The 23,855-nt window shown below is 33.5% G+C and overlaps 2 protein-coding genes across 5 annotated transcripts; one reads left to right on the top strand and one right to left on the bottom strand.

Annotated features, from left to right (window-relative positions):
* Positions 1 to 129: 129 nt before the first annotated feature.
* On the top strand, positions 130 to 20,155 carry Exn (Ephexin). 4 transcript variants are annotated; one of them, XM_072889153.1, is made up of 15 exons: positions 130 to 523; positions 1,991 to 2,334; positions 3,749 to 4,880; positions 5,993 to 6,324; positions 7,089 to 7,624; positions 8,433 to 8,584; positions 15,441 to 15,983; positions 16,550 to 16,650; positions 17,209 to 17,317; positions 17,433 to 17,784; positions 17,928 to 18,041; positions 18,188 to 18,349; positions 18,443 to 18,637; positions 19,088 to 19,404; positions 19,778 to 20,155. In XM_072889153.1, exons 2-15 carry the CDS (start codon positions 2,104 to 2,106, stop codon positions 19,993 to 19,995), a joined length of 4,494 nt encoding a protein of 1,497 aa, XP_072745254.1. In that variant the 5' UTR covers positions 130 to 523; positions 1,991 to 2,103; the 3' UTR covers positions 19,996 to 20,155. The 4 variants fall into 4 exon arrangements, with proteins under 4 accessions (XP_072745254.1, XP_072745252.1, XP_072745255.1 ...); XM_072889151.1 differs by having other exon boundaries at positions 1,984 to 2,334; XM_072889154.1 differs by having other exon boundaries at positions 130 to 554.
* A 656-nt stretch (positions 20,156 to 20,811) lies between these two features.
* Positions 20,812 to 22,551, bottom strand: LOC140664229 (transmembrane emp24 domain-containing protein 1). The gene is made up of 4 exons (XM_072889161.1): positions 22,229 to 22,551; positions 21,584 to 21,780; positions 21,400 to 21,466; positions 20,812 to 21,300 (listed from the first exon to the last, which is right to left on the bottom strand). The coding sequence occupies exons 1-4, from the start codon at positions 22,418 to 22,420 to the stop codon at positions 21,070 to 21,072; spliced, it is 687 nt and encodes a 228-aa protein (XP_072745262.1). The 5' UTR covers positions 22,421 to 22,551; the 3' UTR covers positions 20,812 to 21,069.
* Between the last annotated feature and the right edge of the window lie 1,304 nt (positions 22,552 to 23,855).

Here is a 23,855-nt window from a genome sequence, read left to right as displayed (position 1 = left end):
TACGAAAATCCGGCGCGAGTGTGGCCGCGTGATTTGTTGCCGCTCGATCGTCGGCCGTCGGCGACGATCGGTCATTAGCGGCTCGCGTCGTCTTTCGTCGTCGCGTTTCGCGTCTCGCGTCTCGCGTCTCGCGCGTCACGTCAGTCAGTCAGTGCGCTTCGCGCCGCGTGATCGCGTGTCTTATTGTACTTGTCGTATTCGGCATCGCGAACCCACGTGCGATGCACGGGAGTGCGCGAGGTACGCGTTTGTGAACGGTAACTGCCTTCGAAGCAGTCCTCTCGCTAAAGTGTAAACGGGATCTCAAGCGGAAGATCATGCGGAACGAGTCGATTTTTTCGCAAAGCTACGCATAAGTTTCGCACAACGTGACGTGACTGACGAGTTGAAGAAACGGCGAGGCCGTAATCTGTCTTTGCTATATAACAGTTGCGTGCGAAACGCATTGTATTCTCCGTCGACAAGCTTGTTCTTCGCGACTACAATATTGATACTTCGTGACTTTAAGGCAGAATCGAATACGGTATTTTACATCTTTGGTTACATGAGAAAACGTAACAATTTTTTATATTTACACTTTAAAGATATCTTATACATATACATATAGTTTAATTTTGAAAATGAAAAATTAATTGATTAATTTAATGCATTGATGGATATAAGTTGACAATGATCTCTGAATAATTTTATAATTAAAAAATGATCAATTAATACATCATGTTAATATCTCGTTAATATATTTATTTATTTCGATATACATATGATCAACAATTATTGTAATATTATTTAATCATGCACAAAAAATTTAATAATATTACAAAATTAAAAAAAAAATATTATTTGTATTGGAATCTGATTGAATTATTATAGCTATGCAATGGCTTTAATTAATCGAGAAAAATGGTAGAAATCAATTTCATATCTGAACACACAAGTTAGAGTTAAAATAAATTTAATAGCTCCACAATAAATGTAACAATGACAATAAGTGTTCAATCGTTTAAAGGTAATTGATTTATTCGATTCATGAAGAAATTAAATCGAAAAAAGTAGAAAATAATTAATTAGTAAAAGATTTTACATTTAATCTAAATTTAACGAACTGATAAAAATTTGCGGCTTATTATAGTCAAACAGTTATATAAAAAGCTAATAATAATTTTTTAAATAAAGATACTTATCGATTAAATCCAAGAAAAAACAAGAGCGAAAAGCATAATTTTTATTTTTTATTTTCTTGCTTTTTACAATATATAATACATTATAATATATAATACAGTATAAAGCAGCAACAGAAGCTACGACAGACTTATCTATCAATTGTTCATCCGTCTGATTCATAATTTCGTATCTCATGAAACCAAATAATTACGTAAATTACAAAGTATTGTAGATTTAACATGATATATTTTACATAATATTGTTTTTACGAAAAATTATACGTGTAATATATAAAACATATATTTATCGTAATTAAATAATAATTCATGTAATTGTATAATAAACAACATTTGCTATAATTGCCAACGACAGCATCGCAATCAACGATCATATGCACGCGTGGTATTCGTGATAAGGGCACACATTATTAAAGCTTCTTATCGGCATTTTCGCGGAAAATGTTTAAAGTTGTGGTTTTTTTATATCCTCTTTGTACCAGATCGCGACAACAAATTGTTATATAGTATTTTTTAATTAATTGTGCTCCGATCTAAACACATACATGCGCAATAACACACATTGCAACTTGTCGCTATTTAATTATATAAATATAATAGCATAAAATCTACATTCGATTTAGACTCAATAATATAATTTTTTAAAATAAAGTTACAATTCTTATAAAAGTTTCTTTCTATTAAAATTTTGGATATAGAAAGGAATATACATATAATAGTAGGATATTATATAAAATATTATGTAAGATAAAAAGTGGAAAATAGTGCAGTGTGGTTGTAAATTTTTATTCAATTTTTCTTCAAGTTTACAGATTTTAAAGACGAAAACAATGAACAAGAACATAAAATAGCAATATGTGAAATGATCGCACGGAACTCGAGTGAATCATAGATGACCGAACGGTAAAAAAAGGAGCCCTTCAAGATGAGTCTTTCGCCTACGGCCAATCGGAGTTTCTTACATGGGAGCAAGGCTGTCCTGATCCCCGACAAAGTCGTTTACGCCACGCTCGACAGCTTAGCTCTGAAGCGAACGAGATTGCCTCTTCAATTACTTCCCGTGGACAGTGATAACGTTGCAGACAAGACGGAAAAATCAGACAAAGAGAAGCGACTCATCAATGGAAAGGCTTTACCCAAACGACCAACCTATAAGGTACGTTGATATAAATATCACACATTCACCTTTGTTTACTTCCGTGACCATAGATTTTATTCAACAAAAATGTTTTTTTAAAAATAAAAATGGAAAATAATTAATAATTAAACAATAATTAATTACAATACATATTTAGTACAAATATTGTATGAAATTTAATGCAAATCTATTTTTTGTTTTAAGAAGTAATTTTAGACCAAACAGTTCTCTCTTTCTTTTCAAATCTCTACAATCAATTTCATGAAATTTTTTAATAATCGTTAAAGAGATATAAAAATATATTGTTGTTCGTACGATATATATTGTGCAATAAAATCATTCTAACAAAAAGTGTCAAAACTCTTGAAAGCAGACTCCAGTTATTCTTGTAACCCGGATGTATATTTAAAAACAAGAGTTTACGTGACTCCCTGCAAGAAACGAATAAGATGTTGTCTCTTACGTGCGTCGGGATACGCATGCGGATTTGCGAGCAAAAGGATGCTAATAGTCGGAGGAGTGGCTCGTTAGTATCTTACTAGCTTACTACGTTGGATAAGAATCGTAAAGACTCAATGGAGCACCGTTTGATATTTATCATATGTATTGTCACGATACCGTTATGTCAACAAGTACAGATTGTCAAAAAACTTAATGGACAAGATTTTTCCGAAGCGATATCGAGCGCCTTTTATTACACGATACTTTAATTGCGGGACAACTGCGATTTCCTCATATCACTGACATTCCATCGGATGAGGAATGTGAGTGACGGGGGGGGGGGGGGAGGGAAACGACCGACTTATGATCGAAATACATGTTGGTTCCGTAAAATCGCGAAATTCTTACCGCGAAATACCTTACATTATAGTCACGATCAGTAATCGTGTATTATAAAAATATTTCATTGTTTTGTTTTTATTATTTTCAAAACTCGTTACACAATGAATTCTATGTCTATAATGTTTTTCACAATTTCCCTATAAATATGTTTCTACAGGAAAGTTTTGCTAACTTTTATCAAACTATTGATCAAAATTTACATTATGTATGTTTCTTTCTTATAGAATACAGTGGTATTTAACACATTAATTAATAAAAAGATTTGCATTTTAAGAATGAATTTTCAGCGTTTTATGATTTCTAAATCTTTCACTATACAAACGGTATTCCCATGTAATTTACACAATGTGGCATATTCACATTCACAATATAATTGGCTATTGTAAAAACAACCAATCAGGAAGCTATTTCTTTTTTTAAAGGGGCATTGTATTACATTTAAAAATACACATAGTAGCATTATTGTGAAATAAAAGAATGAAAAATAACATTGCAAGAATTTTTCTTTACTCATAAAAAACTTTCTCTTTTATAACATCTACAGCGACCGATTCAATTAGTCATTTAATTACGCCCGTTTCGTCGTTAGGTGAAATCCGGGGAGAGTCATCAGTGGAAAAGTTACTCCAAATGCCAGGCCTTCTCTTCGACGAAGTCGAAGAACCAGTCAACGACTTGTGCCGCCAGAATATCAAATTCCGGTACCAAATACAATATCGAGAATATCCCTAAAAAGGAAATTCAGACGCAAACGAATGCGATAGAAACCATTGAAAAGTCTATAGAAAGTTTATCCTCTACAAATCCATTTACAAAAGAAGAATCTTGCATTCAAGATTTTCACGACGATAATAACGATGATTTAAAATATCCGCAGACAGAGAAGAATCCTTGCATGTATATCAAGGTTGCTGAAAATCAGCACGAGAAAGAAAAACGCTGTATCGAAAGAAAAGATTCCAATTCATCCAACGATTACGAAAAGATGGATATAATAGATAATTATAAAGTATCTAAATTTAATGAGACATCTAAAATCGATTCTGAAATATCAGATAAGACAATCATTGAGCCTCTGACACACATTTACAAAATCGAGAAAAGTATTCCAATCGCTTCTAAGATAGCCACAAAGTCATGGTCTGTAAACGATCTTGCGACAAGAGGGATCACGTACGAAAATTCTTTGAAATATCTGAAGCAGGACGCAGAGTCGATCACGAGCGACGAGGAGGATAACGTGTCGTTGCGACATAAGAAAAAGAAGAGACGTTTTACCAGAAACGTGTTGCACTACGTGCCACGGCACTTGGTTAAGCAGCCGAAGAAAAAGAAGAAGTCGAAGAAGAAGTATGTTTTAAGCAGCTCGTTTAGCTCGCTGCAAATGACGCCCTTCTCGAAGGCTCAGGGCACCTGCGCCGGGACCAGGAGTCTGTCGAGGGAGGAACTGAAGAGCGTGATCATCTCGTCACCCACTAACTTCGTCCACGTAGCATCCGCCACGAATCCCAGTCTGATTCTGAACACCGAGCCCGGCTTGGAGCAGGTTGTGATTACTCATCAGCAGATATGCGCGTCTTTACCTCTACTCGTTGGAAAGGACGAGCGACGCAAATCTGAGAACGAGAACGCTGAACGGCCCAAGGTTACCGCAGGAATGTCTCCCGATATGATTGCCAAGCAATTCAATGAAAACCAATCGACTGTCGAAAGTGTCACAGGTACGTAATCGGTTCTTTTTGTCGAGTTTAATAATGGTGAAAGAATTTATGTAAATGTTGTCTTGCACAAGTGCGGCCTGATTTGTGCGATTTGCGTACCTTTATCTATATATACTGCAAATCTCTATATATTGTACATACAATATTGAATTGAATAATTGAAAGTATTGAGTAAATGAATAACATAATATTATTTTTTTAATAATAAAATTATTAGTAAATTTAAAAATATTCAAATTATTGAAACATATTTCACAGAATAATTTAAAATAATAGTTATTAATGTTATTTTATAATTTATTGCATTGTTCTTATTATTATTCGGAGATTTTAGCATTTTTATTTTAAATATCAATTGGTACTTGTATTCCTGTATTACATAATGCTTTATGCAATATTTGTATAACGTTCATGTATACTGTGTTTTTTTCATACATATGATTATATATTTTTTTACAATATTACATACAATGTCTCTATACTTATTATCAGTGTTGCGTTTAGATAATTTAAAATAATGTAGATATAGATAAGTTAAAATATATGCGTCTATATCTGAGATAAAAATAATCTTAATTTAAACATTTATAGATAAAAGATAAATTAGTTGAGTGACTTTTATCTAGATACTTTTAAGATAATATTCAAAATTACAATTTATATAAAAATAATACACTTTAGAAAACTATAAAAAATATAAGCATATATAATATTTCAGTTCATTGATATATTAAAGGTTTACAGTTAAATTACAAGTTTTTATTTTTTAAAAACAATAGTTTTTCAAACATATCATCAAGATAAAAAATTTTATATATATACAATAATTATTTTCTTACAATTGATAGTCATAATTTCTATTTATAAAAGATTATTATTTTAGCCACACCTTTTATTAAGCTTGAGTAATATCGATTAAATTACGTTATATATTTTTTTCTTGGGAACATAATAGAAAATTATAAAATTTCTAAATAGCCTGATTTGTCTCAAAATGGTCAAAGTAATACGAGTAGGTATTATCTCTGTCTATACAAAGTTATATTTCTCCGGAAGCAACCAGCGATATCTTTCTGTTTAAAATAAGTCTTGACGACAAAATTCCCTTACAGATAAGAGCGATCGAATCAACTACGCCGAGATAAAGAGCGACTTCTTGAGGGACTTACAGGCGAAAGTTTTGGAGTCCGGCCAAGAGGTGGTGAAAAGCGCGATTGAAAATCAGGCCGATCTGTCAGAAGGGGAAATGTACGAACCTGTGTGTGAGTCTTCTCCTCGGGCGTTGCCGCGGGCCAACAGCAGCTTTCTGTGGGACAATCACGCCAAGAGTTTTCCGGATAAGCGCGACGCATCCGTTACGTGCCATGCCTTGAAGGAAAGCGACGAGAACGTCGATAGCGAGGAATACGACGATGTTGGGCCGTCTAACTTCGTCGCTCAAGCGGTACGAATTATCGTATGCATAATGATTCCGTTATCGTGAACCTCGATGGAATGGAATCTCCGCGCTAATGTAATCTGTGCAAATAGCGAAACGACGTGTACGATTATATTATATTTTATGTATATACGATAGCTATATGATAATTTTAATTTCGGGAAAGTTTGATTATATTGAACATTCAAGCGAAAAAGAATATTAAGAATATTTGTTTTTAGACGCAAAGTAAACTAATGGAAATTATATTTACATGCAAAAGTACTATATTTGATAAAAATTAAGATCAAGTAAATGTACGTAAATAAATCTGAAATTTGGTTTAAAAGGAATTTTATCGAGAAAAAAGACGTGATATGTAAACATTTTCAGTTTCATTCTCGTTCGTGTTCATTTTCAAGCGAAAGAAATATTTGTGAAAATTGATGCGCGAATTTAAGCAACTCTGCGCGCCTCTGATTGTTGAATGCAACTTGTACATACTAAATTGGCAGCCGTGAGCAAAAGTGAAACGGAATGTCGAATAATCGATTCGCGCGCTGCGTGGTACTAACAAATTAGAGACGGAAATGCGGTATCACGAATGATGCGTAATTTGATTCGTTTCTCCTCGAATTTCGCTACCAAGACCATCACGCGCTCACGTATTATGTTTCGCAATAAAAATTAATGACGACGTATGCCGATTCGTTGATCAGCGCGACAGGTGCGACACTCATTTACTTCTTTAAATTACAAAAGAATGTAAGGCAATAAATATTTCTTATCAGGAGTCCGATTACGACGACGTGGGTCTCCCGATGTCCCGCCTCGAGGTAGAAGAAGTAAACACCGATGCTAAAGACTGTGACGAGATTTACGACGACGTGATGCCGCCTAGTTTCAAACAGGACGATTTAACAACCGTCAACGAGAACGATTATCTGATTCCGGAGGTCGACGAAGAAGGAGTATCGAACAGGAAGCCATCCGTGGAATTGCGAGCGGTGTACAAGGGTCACGCGGCAAAGGCGTCGCAATGTTTTGCCCCGACAACCGGGGACGATCGGTACTTCACTTCGATGAACAATGAATATTCCAGCGTGGACTGCGAAAGTCATCTGAGAGAGGAGGAGCGGGACGAGCTGGGTGTGTATGACGACGTCGGTCTGCCGCCAGGCGAGGAACGTGTCAATAGCCTTTACGCCGGCTCCACACCCGGTTCTGTCTTAGGATTGACCTCGATGAACGGCAAGGAATCCGAGTGGGAGGACCTGGAAGAAGTCTTGAGCGCCTCGCGGTGCCCTTGTCGGACCAATGATCCATGGTAAATATGGAAATGGCAAGAATAATAATTAGGAAACTCGCAATGTTTGCGAATTTCGATCATGCAAACACATATTGAGACATATTCTAACTGTTTTTTGAATTAAAAATAAAAAATATTCCGAAAGAAATAACAAGAAAGGGTAAAATAAATATTATCATTGCAATATTCGATTTAAAGATTCGCTGTTTCAATAAGACAAAAAAAAAAAATTCAAAGTGTGGTATAACTTGTGTTACATTGTAAATACGAAAAATAGGGTTTGTTTTGAAAAATTTTTTATCTAACAAGTAACGCGCAAGTATTGTTGGTACGAACTGTCGGAATTCGCTCGCGCGCGCGCGCGCGAAAGATAAGCCTTGTTTCAAAACTACACATTTTTTTCACGACTTCATTATAGCGATAACGGAGTAGAATCGAAAACAACGCGACTAATTGCCTTCACTTCGCCCGAAGAACGATTAATCATTATTAGATCCGCGAGGTTAATATAATATATATAGATATATGTGATGAACGCAAGTGTTTCGAAAACATATACTAATAGGGACCAACATCGCTGACAATTCGATATATCGTGACGCGATTAAAAGCGACGTCAGCGTATTAATATCGCGATCGTTATCATTATGTTCCGGCTGAGGATGAACAAGCCGTTGCTCAATGCACTCATGCTCAATACAATACTATCACACTTTAGATAATTATAGCGGTGACGCGCAGATGAGACGAGTTGAAAATATCTTGTCGGTAAAAGAAAGCTTATGTAATTACGCATCTGTATAAATTTGTAAACGTGAAATTTCAGCGGAAAAGGGACCGAGAGGCAAAATGTATGGAGCAAAAAGAAACTCGTTCAGCGATGGTCGCATAATGTCAAGAGACAACGGTCCAGGAGATTTGGCAGAAGTATCAAAGCGACTGCGACGACAAAGACGACCCTCGAAACTGCAGTTGACGGTGAGTACTGGCGAAGAAGAAATTTTACTATTAGGTAACGCTCGCCATATGTTGCGCGTGTGCAACGTAATATGTCGCTAGGAATATACTTGCGGATATCTCTCCTTGAAGAATTCCCGCTATAATCACTGGCATTTCACAAATATCGCGTGTACGTTCATACACGCGCGTGACTTGCGTCGGTGTAAGATTTTTACGTCCGACTGGTTCCACAGAATCACCACACACAATATGCATTAATTTCATATGAAAGCTTATAACAAAATTCGAATGACAAAGATCTCTATATCTGACATAATTTTATTTTTTTCTATAAAAATATTATAATTAATTATTTTTACATTTTAATAACATATCAAACTTTGTGTCATATTTTTTGAAATTTTAACTACGTTTACGATTCCTCGATCATTATATATTTATAATTATTCCTAAGAACGTACTGTCTACTAGCAGTCTGATGATAGATGATAAAAATAACCGCGCTACCGTAAAATAGAATAACAGAGATAACTATAGTGATATAGCTACAATTGTTAATGTCGATATTTATAAGCGTACAGATTACGCACAGATTCGTCACAAAATTATTCGATGACTTTCCAGCGTTGAGTGGCTGCGTTCCTCTAACTGTTTCGACAATTCGTACTTTCGACATCGCTTGATGATGTAGTCTGCGTGAGCAACACGTCACACGTGACAGAATTTGCACAAGCATTTTGCCATTCGACCGGAACACGTATTTCTCAAGGAGAACAAAGCATTATATCATAAATATTGGAATAAAAGATAGAGCGCTTTCTTTTATCAAGACGACCGTGTTAAAATAACAAATATACATAAGAATACATAAGAATACATACATTGCTTATCGTGAAACTGTTAATAAAATTCTTAATTACTAGTATATAAATAATTTAACTCCAAGTTCCAGATTCTATTACGTGTCTTAAAAATACGGAAAAATGTATAACGTGTTGACAAATTGATACTCATCTATTCGAAAGTAAAATAGCAAGACCATTATCCTCGAATTCTTCGAGGATATACAAGCGGTATATTAGCAAATTGATGATTATACATCAAACATGAGAATTTCACTTTCTGGAAACACGTGTTCTGGCAGATCCATAATTATACCCGAGAAAGTTTCGATGACGATACTGTTTTTCCAATATCGCGAGACGTTGATCAGATCGGTTGTCACGTCTTCGGGATTCCCATTACCTGAGGCTTGGCATCGTCCGGGAATTAATATTCCGGAACTGACTCTGTCCGAACGACTATTACCCCAGTTGTTTATTTCAACGGTGTACGTGGAATATTTCAACAGTGTCACGGTCGCGATTCTGCAGTTTTGCTTACGAAGTAAGCAAGACATACAGTAATTCGCAATCGTGCTTGTTCACAACGTCGTATCCGAAGGACAGTGGGCGGGTATAATTGACTTGACGTGTATAGCACCGTATATATCTATCGGCTTTATAATATAACTGAAAGACAAGGCCACACGAGGTCGAGGTGCTGCGACAAAGCACCTACTCTCCATTAATTCCGAGTTCCGCTGCATCGCCACGTGATCGGAATGTCTATGCAATCGCATGCGTGCGTTCAAATTGATACGAGAGTAGTCCATCGACAATAATTTTCATATTTGCAAGTTACAATTATCTTACGAAAGCTAAAAATATTGAAAAGAATTCTTAAAAATTAGAGATTGCGATTATAATTGCTAAATTTTTTCTCCTATGTTTATTTCAATTCAATTTCAATCATTAAAAATGGATGCTTTCGAAAGATTAAGATATGAAGAGAATTTTTTGTTATTTAGTGAAACTTGAGAATTAAATTTTAGAATTAATACTTATCAATTCTTTTTAATTCGCTTATTTTGCATAAAATAATTATTTGTGAATATTTAATAAAATTATTCTCACAGACTTTTTTAAGAAAATAATATTATCAATTAATTACGATATTCAATCAATTATTATTAAAGAAAATATAATATTAATATCACTTTTTTAAAAAGAGATTAATTTTGCAATTTCTATAAATATTATTTAGAATATTTCTATTTATCTCGCCGAAAATAAATACATGTGTAATATATAATTTGTATGGATTGTTATTTTTTAGAATAATTAATCTACTAAAAATTCATAGAGAAAAAACTTTAAATAATTTCTTTTTACTCATACTTTTTCCTAATTCATCGCAACTATCGAAAGAATCAGCATTCCATTGGCATATTATACAACTTATCGGATAAAAAAGAATGGATTTAATTGAATCCTTGGAATTAATAAAAATGCCGTGTCAAGCGACGACGCGACTTTAATTTTCGCGACTTGTACGATGCATCGTACCGTGCTATCAGTAAGAATGATCACATAATATCCAGGTAAAAGTTACTTGTTCGTCACACGTGTATTTTCCTGCGACAGACGGATCACGTAATGCGCATATATACATATGCGTGCCTTTTTTCTTTTTCATTCGCATATGCAACCGCCACATGGGTCCACTATTCGATAGACAAGAATGTCGTAAGCCAGTCCATTGTAATGCTAAGATAAGCAAAATACGCAATTATGTTCTGTCTACGAGAGAAAAATGCAAGATGTGCGAGGCACCGTTGGAAAAAAATACACATGAATTATACTGGAGAATTGGAAAATGGCTTTAATTAATGGTTCGACATAAACGACTGATAAGATTGAGCTAGAAATTTGCCATCAAGTTGAAATTGATGCGGTTAAAGATGTAATATCGAAATAAACTAATAATAGTGATCATACATTTAATTTATTACTATGGTTCGTGCTTGACCGTAGCAAGAAAAAAATGAAAACGGTTTCTGTCTCGAAACCGTTCTGTTCCGTTTTATGGAAAAGCGTTTTGCACGGTCATTCGCCTCGAATATGTATCAGCGATCGACTTGAACATAAGCTTGCTGCATGCTCGATGCGCACGATAATGAAAATCTTTCAACTTGTCTTTAATACTGCTTTGCCTAGTCATTAACTATAATCTAGAGACTGAAAGGAAATATTTAATACATTTGCTTCCTAGATAGTTGTTCTTATTTTACATGATTCGATATCGCGATAAAGATAAAGAAAGTTCTACCTATAAATGCTTTTACAAATTTTTGCAAAAAATAAAGTTTCATTATGTTTCATGTAAAAAATAGTCTGTGGTGCTTGCTTCAGGAAACAATAGTTGATACTGTTATGAACTTATTTCGCCAGCAATAAGTAATATTTAAAGTGTAGATGTTTTTTTATTATTATCTTTTTTATGATTAATCTTGGAAATTAATATTTAATTAATATTAATAATATTTAAAATTACAAATAATATTTAAATATTTTATACTTTACATATTATAAATAATATTTTATAAAAATAAGTTTTTGTAAAAATGTTTTAATAGTAGCAGTAGTTGTAGACAATTGGAGATCTAAGAGAAATATCATATTCTTAAAAAATAATTCTAATAAAATTTTTTTCCTCGACAAGGTATTCGATTCAAATATAACAATAAAATTACATAAAGATAATAGATTCTGTTCACAAGACATTTACTGCATCAACGGTATATAAAAAAATCTTCTTTTCTAGATAATTAACATCATCTAAGAGCATTATATTTGACTTGACTTTTTTATTTTCGACAATCAGCTTTCTTATGTCAAGCCTTTAAGTCATTACTTAGCAATGCATATCAATGATATTGCGTGTGCAACGCTTGAGAGAATACGGTAATAAAATATTGAACAATTTAAATATCGTGTTACAATAAAATAAGCTTCTAATAAGATTAGCAGGAGAGAAGTGAAAGAAGAATTTCTTTAGTCTTAAAAATTCATAGATTTAAAACACAAGTTTGAAAAATCAAGAAAAATCGAATTTCGGAGGTGTTTAAATTGTCGACACGTGCTCCGGTCTTTACGCCTTCATCGTGTGGAAGACACCTTAAAGAGATGGTGTGAGGATCCTTTAAGAAACCAGCGCGCGAGGTGAAAGCGTCAATTGCGCGCTCTCATTGTCAGTGACGGCCGAACCGCGGGTTGTATCGTACGGTGTGTTTCTGCCTCTCGATCTCCCGTTGCTCTCGGCTAAATTGCTCGTCTCTGAGAAGAAGCTTCCCGCGTGTTTCCCTTATTGCGTACATCGAGAGTGTGTGGCGACACGCCGAGTGTGATCGCGGACGTGTCTCGCAACTTTGAATGCGCATCGACGAGATGTGGCAATGAGAGAGACGCTGAAGACCCGACGACCCAATACCCAAGGTAAGAAAATGAAGAGAGCCCGCTTGCCCGTGCGCGCGCCGGACGTCAAATTTCAGAGGAACGGGTCTGGAGAACAATGGTAGTCCTTCATGAACATTCTTCGTTCCTCCTCGATTTTGCGTCGAAGAATCGACGAAAAATCATCCTTGCAAATTATAAATGATCGCACGTTCGTCAATTGCTCCATATTAATTTTGTCAGATTAATCCGGATTTAAATATAATTATCGTGTAATTAACTCGCACGACAGTTTTATTGTATTCCTTCATCGATCGGATGAAGACTCGACATGTGCGACTTTTAATTTTATCTTTGCGCTACTTTCCAAAATTTAATTTCTTTAAAATTCCAGTTATACAGTTTTTTTTTTTAGATAAACCAAGATTCGCGTATTTCTTTTCTTTCGCCATGTCGCTAATTGATACAAGTTACGCCCATCTCAAGGAAGCGACTCGAGAGAGTAATCAGAGTTTCTACTTTCTTCGGTAATGAGAATCGAAAAGAATCCAGTAAAAATGCTCTCGTAACATAAATTTCCTTTTCTTCTCATGTCAGAAAAATCGGCCTGAATTCACATTCGTCGTCATTCATGATGCGAGAATCTCAATTTATCTCCTATCGTATGATCTCCAAACGCGATTGAATAATATTTTTGTGCAGCTGCGCGAGAGCTGCGTTTGATGACGACTGCCGCGCGTGACGCGATTATATAAAATCATCACTGACATTAACGCGATGTGACATGCAAAACGAAAGTTGTCGTTGATATGGAAATGATGGAAATTCTGACGGGAGGAGAGAAAAAGAGAGAGGAAGAATCCGGAATCGTGCGGAGATTTCGCTGTTCACAGCCATATTTGAGACTCACCTTGCTTATAATATTTGTCCCTCCCCCTCCTGCCCCCTCGGTAGGACCCTACCTCCAGCGCGCGCGTGGGCATGTGTGTATGCTTCTGGATCCTGCACAGCGGATCTGACCCTGAACCGGATGATTTCAAGTGGCCGTCAGTCTGGGCGGCGGCTCGATACTTCTCATCGGCGACCAGCCAGACGAGATCGCCGGAGGATGGAAATCGGCGAGCCGGAACGACTATCTCCAGCCGGAGCGAACTCAGGGCCTGGTACAGCTGCGCGTCGTCAATTTCGACGAAGACATGGATGTCCAGGAAACGTCTTGTTACGTGCACGAAGGTCCGCGTGTTATATTTTAGAGAGAGCATTCGTGGAAATATGACGAACGTATTGAGAAAAATAAAATGGAAAAAATATATTATTTATTACAGAATCTTTCACCCAAAAAAATGATCTTGCAACTTGAACAAAAATTTTCCTAGATGTAAAAAATTAACTGAAACAGATAAATTATTAGATAAATACTGTGACACTGCATATATTTTGCACTTGATCAATTTAAATGACAGAGACAGAATTTATCTATTAGTGTAATTTAGACAGAAAATTTTTCCGCGATGCCTATCTTTAAAGCCTACTGTCAAGGACAATTATATTTGTGATTAATATTTGGCAATGGGATTTAAATTTTCTAGAGGTATCGCTAGAATATTGCTGCCATAAATTCTATACGTGACAAACAATATTCTAACAGATAGAAAAAGTAGCGATAAATTTTAATTGAGATATCTAGAAATCTATCTACATTAGCAAAATATTTTTTTGAGTGTTTAATTGATATATATCAATTCCGATCAAATAACGGGATGTGAACATTTTCTATATAATATTGTGTTTCCTTTATCCTCGTGATTGTATTATTTTAAATTCGAGATGCATAAATTCATACATTGATAGAACGATATACTAGAATTTTAAAATATACATGTATCGTCAAGGTGTTTACTCCCTGAAAAAACATGGAATTTTCAGGAATTTGTTTGTAAAGAAATCTGAGAATTCTTATGAAATTCTATTGGGATTCAAAAAATTTAAAAAAAAATACTTTTTAATAATATTTTTATATTGTGAGCAATACAAAAATATTATTAAAAAAGCATTTATCTGCAACCTGCTGATAAACCAAGTTATGAATTATATATTTAAAATATAATAAATATATATTTATATTTGTTTATATATTCAATGTCTCAGCAAAATATTAAATGCAGTATATATTATTTTTATTGTTAGTTTTAGAGATAAAGAAATGAAAATGTTACATAAGTGAAAAATGTTTACGAAAGAGCTATTCTGTTTTTTTTAATACATTAAAAAAATACAAATCTATTAAATTAAAATTTAAATGTTTTTTTTTCATATAAATGAAAAGCATTAGAAAATGAATACCACAAAATTTAAAATATTTTTTTTATTTGAAATTTTAAACACAACAACAAACACTTATTTTTCTCAAGGAAATTTTCAGAGAATTTTGTTATAAGATTTGAGTAAATTTTCTGATTGTTTTTATTCGATACTAATTGTATACAAAGCTTCACGTTTAAAATTAAAAAAAGAATTTGTATAAGTTACAGACGTCACTCAATCATCTTACATAGCTCGATAATTTATTTATTTCTCTTATTGGACTTTCTGTTTATCAGACAGCGTTTCCGATGACAGCACGTACGAAAGTCTGTATTCTTGCCAGCCAGATGACTTTAGCAGCGATTCGGAGACAGAAACGAGCGATACGCGACAATCGCGTCACGATATGCCAAACAATAGCGTGATCAACACTACTTATCCGGAATGTCCTGCGAGACCGACCCCACCGCCGCCAAGGGAGGCCAGCCTAACACAAACCCTGGGTAGACGAATAAAAATGCTGCGCAGGACCTGGAGCATCACGAAGGGCAGCCTCGGCAGGATCAGACGGCGAACATCCGTGGACGAGTCCGGTTTTGACGACAAGGAATCTGGCAACGAGCATCACGATACCGGAAGATACTTCAATTTTCGTTTGAGGCATTTCCGAAAGAGCATCGCTACCCCCTCGACTTTCTACCTAGACGAGAATGATAAAAATGACAATGTTTGCGGCGCTCGCAATAACAACAACGGCACTGTCAAGGAAGCTATTTACACCAACAGCCAGTATATGGGAAGCGGCAGCGATGATTCCTCGAGAACTCCGGTTGACGTTGGTAAGCACCGTTTTTTTCTTTTCTAATTTTACTGGTGAAATGCAATAATGAAATTTGAATTCTGCAAAATAATAAATATGCTATAATAAATAAAATAAATAATAAAAATCTCTGGAAAGTAAAAATACACGATCGTGTGAGCATTAGCTGGAGAAAACTCTGGCAGTAATAATAAGTATAAAACGCATTATATTTTTAAATAATAGTAAATTATAAATTGTAAATGCACGGTCGCGAATACTACGACGAAGGAAAACGAGTTTGACGAGTGCATCTGCGAGAACGACCTGATTTTACCAGGCTAAATTCAGAAGTTCTCATAAGCTAAATAATATCAAGTTTTTGCCGCATTTTTCAGAACATTCCCATGGGCTTAAGAATGTTATTCATACATCAACGTATAAAAAGCGTATACTTTCACAAGACTAATGATACTTGCTCTTAATTAACGTACGAGTACCGGATTTTATAATTTACGTATGCTAGTCGATGTTTAATTGTCGCTCGTTTTCGCGCATGAGAATCAACTAATACAGACAAAATATATTATATTGTTTCTGTTTCAGATCATTACAGTGTGCTCGCCGATCAGGAACCTCTCTACCAATTTTATGCAGCCGCAGTAGCTCGTGTTGCTTTCGAATCAGATTCCGAGGGCTATGAGGAGGTAATGTTTTGATATTTATAATACATTTAAAATAGATAAGACAAGCATAAAATATCTCTGGGCAAATTATTATTTCTTTTAATATTTTAGATTTTTTTTCTTAAATAGTCTAAAGATTAGTTTATATAAATAGAACGCAATTGTAAAAGAGAGCGATACAATTTTTGTAAATGGGAGATATATACATGTATACATTTGTGTGGATGTGATATGTAATATATATATATATATATATATATATATTATATAGAAATTCCTTTTTTAACAAATCTTTCTTTCTTCATTTGCAATCCTTTGGAAAATAATCATAGTTTTAATTCTTTTTTCTATCGGTTAATTATTTTTCAATTTTATAACTTGTTAATAAAAAATCTATATTTTTTTTTAATTTTCAGCGTTTAACGAACCTCTTAAATATAGATTACTTAATTATTTAAAGTTATATAACACATGTACCACATTTTATTAAATATCTTACGTCTTACAGATTGAAAGAATAACGAAAAAATACTTTTATTTAATACTTTATTATGTATATATATAATTTTTCATTTATAGGTAGAAGACATAATGTGGAAGGCAGAACCAGTCGCGACGAATCTTGCCAGATCAGGACAAAGAATGCTCTGGTGTCACACTCCACAAGTGATACACAGTGGCCTTTTGCGTAAGTGAAAATCACCGTATACGTATTATATATGTAGAAATATTTTTTATATTGAGATAAAACATACCAAGAAAAAATTATGAAAAACTGTTTATAAAAAATTTTAATAAATTAGAGAAACTAACAACGGAAGAAAAGAAGATTCAAGAGGCAAAGTTCGAGATCTTGACTTCCGAAGCATCGTACTTAAATTCTCTTCGAGTCCTAGAAAATGAGTTCCTCAGTAATCATACGTTAATGAACGAAATCCTGACGCCGATCGAGAGGCAGAAATTATTCGGTGGAGTATCGAGTGTGCTGTCAACGTCGCAAACATTCCTAGCTGAACTGGAAGCTGTGTGGAGGGAAGATCTGATGCTTTCGGGTTTATCAGAAGTCTTGCTGAAGCACGCCGAAAAATGTCAGGCCACGTATGTGGCCTATTGTTCGAATCAAGTCAGCATAAACACAACTCTAAAAGAACTCGAGTAAGATGATTGTATAATTGCTCACATGCTTGTATATTTTGTGAGAAATTTATGTAAAATTTATATGTGCAATGGGTATAAAACTATTATCAAATTATATGTTAGAAAGTATGTAATTATTATGTTTTTTCGGGCGTTTGCAGAGCTCGGAAAGGCGTAAAGGTCTTGGAGGCTATCAAACGTATAGAAACGCGACCAGCGTGCCAAAATTTATCTCTACATTCCTTCCTAATGCTACCAATGCAGCGTGTTACGAGGTTTGCATCAATCAATTACTAAATGTAAAAATTTTATTTTAATTATTCTATTAAACTTGGTCATTTGCTCAATTATACATTGATGATCGTTGTTTCTCGAAATTAATATAAACTTACACTGTTTTTCAATAAATAATTCTGCGTAGATTACCCTTATTAGCTGACGCTGTTGTTTCTAAATTATCGATTGGAAATGTGGACAGAGCATCTTGGGAAAAAGTTTTATCAACTTTGAGTAACGTTGTTGCCGAATGCAACGAAGGTGCTCGAGCTGCTGCTCAAGAAGCCGAGATGGAAGCTTTAGCGAGGTATAACATATATTTTTACTAATCATTTTATATATGTATATAATATTGTATATATTACGTAAAATAAATCACATGTATAACATTTGATCGCAGAAAATTAGAATATTCGTTGAAAATTAAACCGATTATGCTGAGAGGTAAGCAGTTAGTTAGAAGCGGATCGGTCGTGCAGTTGTCAATGAAGACTGACACCGAATATATGCTCACATTCGGGAAGAAATTTAACAAGACACCACTCTACCTTCTGCTACTCACTGATTACCTTCTAGTCACCAAATTGAAATCCAAGTAAGAGAATGTCATTTGACATAGTTGCATTAATTTATCGATTAAAGATTTTATTCATAAATATATAATAGTTATATATTTAAAAAAAATATATTTCTAAAAAAAAGGCTATAGCTGGATAAGCATACTAAAAATGCCCTCGACGAGTTTTGAAATAACATTTGGCCTGTCATGTCCTCACTGTAAAAAAAATGTTCCTCAAAATTTCAGCTCCCTAACTCTATTTTTTTTTGCTTATCCGGCTATAGTCTTTAAAATATATCTTGCATTTCTTAAAAAAAAAATTATAAATAATAAATAATTTAAAGAGGAAGAATTTATAGTGAAAAGAAAATTAAAAAGTGCAAAAAATAGAATGAAATATAAAGATATTAATATATAAATATCTTTTCTTTTTATTGAGTAAAAATCTCAAGTACAAAACATATTTTAACATAACACGTTTTGCAGTACTCACGACGAATGCTATACCGTCATAGACGCTTGTAAAAGGAATCTTCTGGCTTTGGAGCCAGCTTCTGAAGACTCACCATTCGCTGGAAAAAACGCTATGATACTAACTCTTCTGGAGAACCATTCCAGCCGCCACGTGGAGTATGTTTTGACATGTGACAATAACACTGAACGAGAACGATGGCTGGAGGCTGTCTCACCGCCCAAACGTGGCTCAATTGGCGAAACATTATACGAATCGTGGGACTGTCCGCAAGTGATGGCCAAGTACCCATATTCGCCAAATCAACCAGACGAATTGTCATTGCAATCAGGTAAAATAATTGTAGATTTTTGCATATGTGTATTCCAATATTTTTTTATGTAAAACATTCTAAAATAAAGATGTTATCTAATATAGAGGGAAAAGTTTTAAAAAAGTTTAGCGATAATTTTTTCTTAGTGAGCATTTATTTCATAATTTTTCTTTACTTTTCTTTACTTTTTTCTATAAAAACTCTAAATTAAATATTTATAAAATTGCTCGTATATTCGCAAAATCAAATTAAAAAATCGATTATTATTTTTAGCAAAGACTTTTTAAAATCTGTTTTTAATGCATATAATATCAGTGATCATGACTGATAATGTTTTTATAGATAATAAGCAAATACATAGTTCTGATAAATTGTAATTAATGTTTTATAGGGGATGTGATAAATGTATTGAAAAAAATGGCAGATGGTTGGTATCATGGTGAGAAATTGTTGGATGGTGAACAAGGATGGTTCCCGGCGAATTATACGAAAGAAGTTGCATCAGAACACGTGCGTGCACGGAATCTGAAGCAACGACATCGTTTGTTGGCACTCAGTAGCAGCGTAATACAACAAAGAAGGGCGAGACAGAACCAGGGGATTCATTGACGTAATTAAAATGCGACGGAAGCGCGAGTCACTCAGAAATATTGTGATATCGTCTTTAAATTATTGACTGTTTATACATATGTAGTTTTCATGCTACGATAGTATTTCATAATTAATAATTATGTGCCAATGTTATTTGTTGCCAAAATATGAGAAATAATTTTCTAAAATCTTTTATCATAATATATTAAAATTGCAGAAAGTTGATACAAAAAATGATAGTATTTACATATATGTTGTATATAAAGGTGTAAAAAGAAAAAAAGAGATTGTAACAAAAGTATATGCGTTTGTTTATTATTTTTTATACAAATACAATATAAATATATAAATCTTATATATTTTTTAAATGTGTCTTTGACATGACCATACATGAAAATATCTGAAATTAAAAACAAACAATAAGTAAAAATCAATCAAAGATCAAGAAATGTAGAATGTACATCTAGTTTTATACAAATGTAACATGATTGACAATCTTATATGATATAAGCAGTGCCTTATAAATACATCAATACATAAAAAAATAGAAAAAAATATGTTAAGGTAGAATATTCGTTATAAAAATTACCAAAAATAGCATGTGTTTAATGTGTAAAATGTGTTTAGATTAAAGAGTAGTATGCAGTAAGTTTGACAAAAAAATGCACATAAATGCAAAATTTTAAATACTTTGTTACATTTTTACAAATTGAAAGTTCATGTTTTTGTTTGTTACAAGCTGACCTTTAACCAAATATATAATCTCCATCTTATAAGAAATTTTTTTAATTTATTTATTTATTAATAAACTTTTGTAATGAATTTTTCGTGATTCTGTTATCTATCTAGGTAATCTCAAGGACTAATTTCATATAAATATATATAACAGCGTCAAAATGACACATAAATGTATCGATTGATGAAACATGTATTTACTGAACTCGAAATATTTATATGCATAATTACGCTGCTATGTATAAATTTTTGTGACATGAGCTTAATCAATTGATACAATAGTCTTATCACAATAGATATTGGACAACGCTCTTATCGAGCTAATAACTGGCTGTAATTCATTATGTAATGTTAATGTTAAATGCGTGTCTTAGAATGTCCAGATGGTTTCACATCGAATAGCTTCCTAACGAAATACACTTGTATCATAGTCGTCACTGTGATGACGACCACTTGCGCGATCGACCACATCTGCACATAAGAGTTATTGTCCAACAATAGATTCATGTCTCTCGCCTCTCTGCCCCTGCTCCAATGTTGGGTTTGCAGCATTTCATTAATATTCTTCTCTACATTCACAATTGCATTCTGAAAAAAAAACATACAATATTATAAAATATGTAAATCAAATTTACATATTAGTTTTAATTGCAGATAATTGTAGAAATATATTTATAATATACGTACCGTAAAATTCTCGACGGAAAGATTTAGTTCTTCTAGTTCCTTTGTGTATTGATGCCATTGATCGTACCTATCAACAGTTAATGGTAAATTAATAAATAAAATGACACTATAAATTATTTTATATGTATAATACAATTTTTCTAAATGAATCTTGCAAATAATTCTTTTTCTTTTCTTCTCTCACCTAATCACTGTGATATATAAATTCACTAGTTTTGCAGCAAATCTTGAAAACTGATTATCAATGCATACAGTATAATAACCACCATTTACTGATTGATCTTGATAATCTCCATTAGGACGCCATTGATAAGGATAAACTATATTTCCTCCTGGATCTCTCACCGCAAAACCAGCCTTTCCATCTCCTCCACGTAAAACCTACGATCAAAACAAATTACTTGAATCAATGCAAATTGATATATAAAATATTAATTGTTATTTTCTTATAACACAATTTTTATTAATTCTCGTAAGAGATTCTCACAATTCATTGGACACGTCACGATTATTAATTTTCAGAGCATCATATATATGATAAAATTAATATGTCCTAAAAACAAACAAACACGTGTCACGTCACTGTATTATCGCTTGCAAGGACAGCTGGCTGAAATAAAAGCTCACGAGACGCGCGGAAATTGTCAAAGCGAGAACATGTGCCGCCGAGTTTTTCAATAGCGCTTTCCCGAGAGGTGAAACACCTCGTGGCCCACCGTGCAACCATATGGTCAGTCACGTTTTTACTCTCGATCTCGTTTTTCCAATTAGCCAATCGATCGCAATTTTCGACGATGGATAATCTAACCGGTCAGTTAGTCATATTCACCTGAAAACTGACGTAGAACGTCGCTCCGCGGTTCACGTATTGAGAATAACAGTCCTCTTTGCCGGCGTCGATGTGCACCTTGTAATCCATCGCGACCGCGGGCAAGTTCTCGTAAGCAAAGCTGTCGGCCCGAAAGGGCGCGATCAGGAACAGAAACACACCGAGTAGCACAAGCTGCATGTGGTAAGACATTGCTTAAGGACGATTAGCATTACAATCAATGACGTTCGTCAATCACATAACATCGCGAGCGAAACTGTTGACCCACTGACTACTGACAAGACTCTACTATATGTTGAACATACGCTCTACGTGTTGCTTTACTGCTTTACCCCTATCGGCGCTCAGCTGAACCTATCAGTGCAGTGTCTCTCAGCTGATTGCAATCTTTAAATGGATGTTCTCTCTCTCTCTCTTTCTCTCTTTCAGTTGCACCTCCTACTTCATCTTATATATGTTATATCTTTCTCTTTTATTTCTTTTTAATGCTTGTTTATAAATTTATTTCATTTTGAATGCAGGAAGTGTAATACATATATAGTGCAACTCTCTTGGAAATGCAAAGTTGTTGAGTCTATTTTTCTTATCTATAGCTCAAATTTTTCTCCAATTTTTCTCTTTCTTTTCTTTTTATTTATTTTTCTCTTCTTTCTTCTTCTCTGTTTTTTACATATTATGAAAATTGCGTCTCGTATTTTGTATTAATAAGCATTCTGCTCTTTCTTTCTCTAACTAAATATTGGAATATGTATTATATATTTATAATTGTCTTTCATATTATGTGTCTGGCATAGAAATTATTATAGAAAGTATAATATATGTAAGTAGTGTAAAATTAAAAACAACAGATTTATTTTGGATTGTGAAAGCAAGCAGGATGATGAAACCGTAGATTTACTGTTGCAAATAAAACTGATAATATAATAAAAATATTTATATTTTTATATATATATATATATATATATATATATATATATATATATAATGTATAGATATAGATGTGTGCTCTATATAAAAGATAATATTTTAATAATATATATGTAAAGTATCCTCTATACTTTTTTATCACATTATATAGTATTTCTTTTATAATTTTTAATTCCTTAGCTAACTTAACTTTAATTGTAAAACTTGAAAAAAGTTAGATGTATGTATAATAAAATTATACTTTTTTAAATTTCAAATCAATTCTTCATTGGAAAATGAAAATATCAATATATTTTTGTTAACAATATAAACGGATCAAATTGCTTGAAGAATTTGTCGTTGAAAAATAATATGCGAGAGAGTAATTTAAGATACTTTATGCTACACGATTCGTGTGCAAAAACTGCAAACTCCGATAACAGTCGTAATGTTTTGCTATCATGTCAACAATTTTGTATATTATTTTTGGCAACATAATAACAATCGTAATTAATCATATATTAATTAACATACGACAGTGTAATATATGATTAATCAATATGATATGATAAGCACGCTTACAATAATTATCTGGAAAAATAAATCCGATTATATATTTTATATAATATAAAATAAATAAAAATAGAGCGAATCAGTATACATTTTTTAATAATTTATAGTAATATTTAATGAACCGTGAAAATATATTTTTATATTAACG

This window comes from Anoplolepis gracilipes, chromosome 3 (assembly GCF_047496725.1).
Source record: "Anoplolepis gracilipes chromosome 3, ASM4749672v1, whole genome shotgun sequence".
Taxonomy (NCBI): Eukaryota; Metazoa; Arthropoda; class Insecta; order Hymenoptera; family Formicidae; genus Anoplolepis; species Anoplolepis gracilipes.
This window is presented reverse-complemented; position numbering and strand designations above follow the sequence as displayed.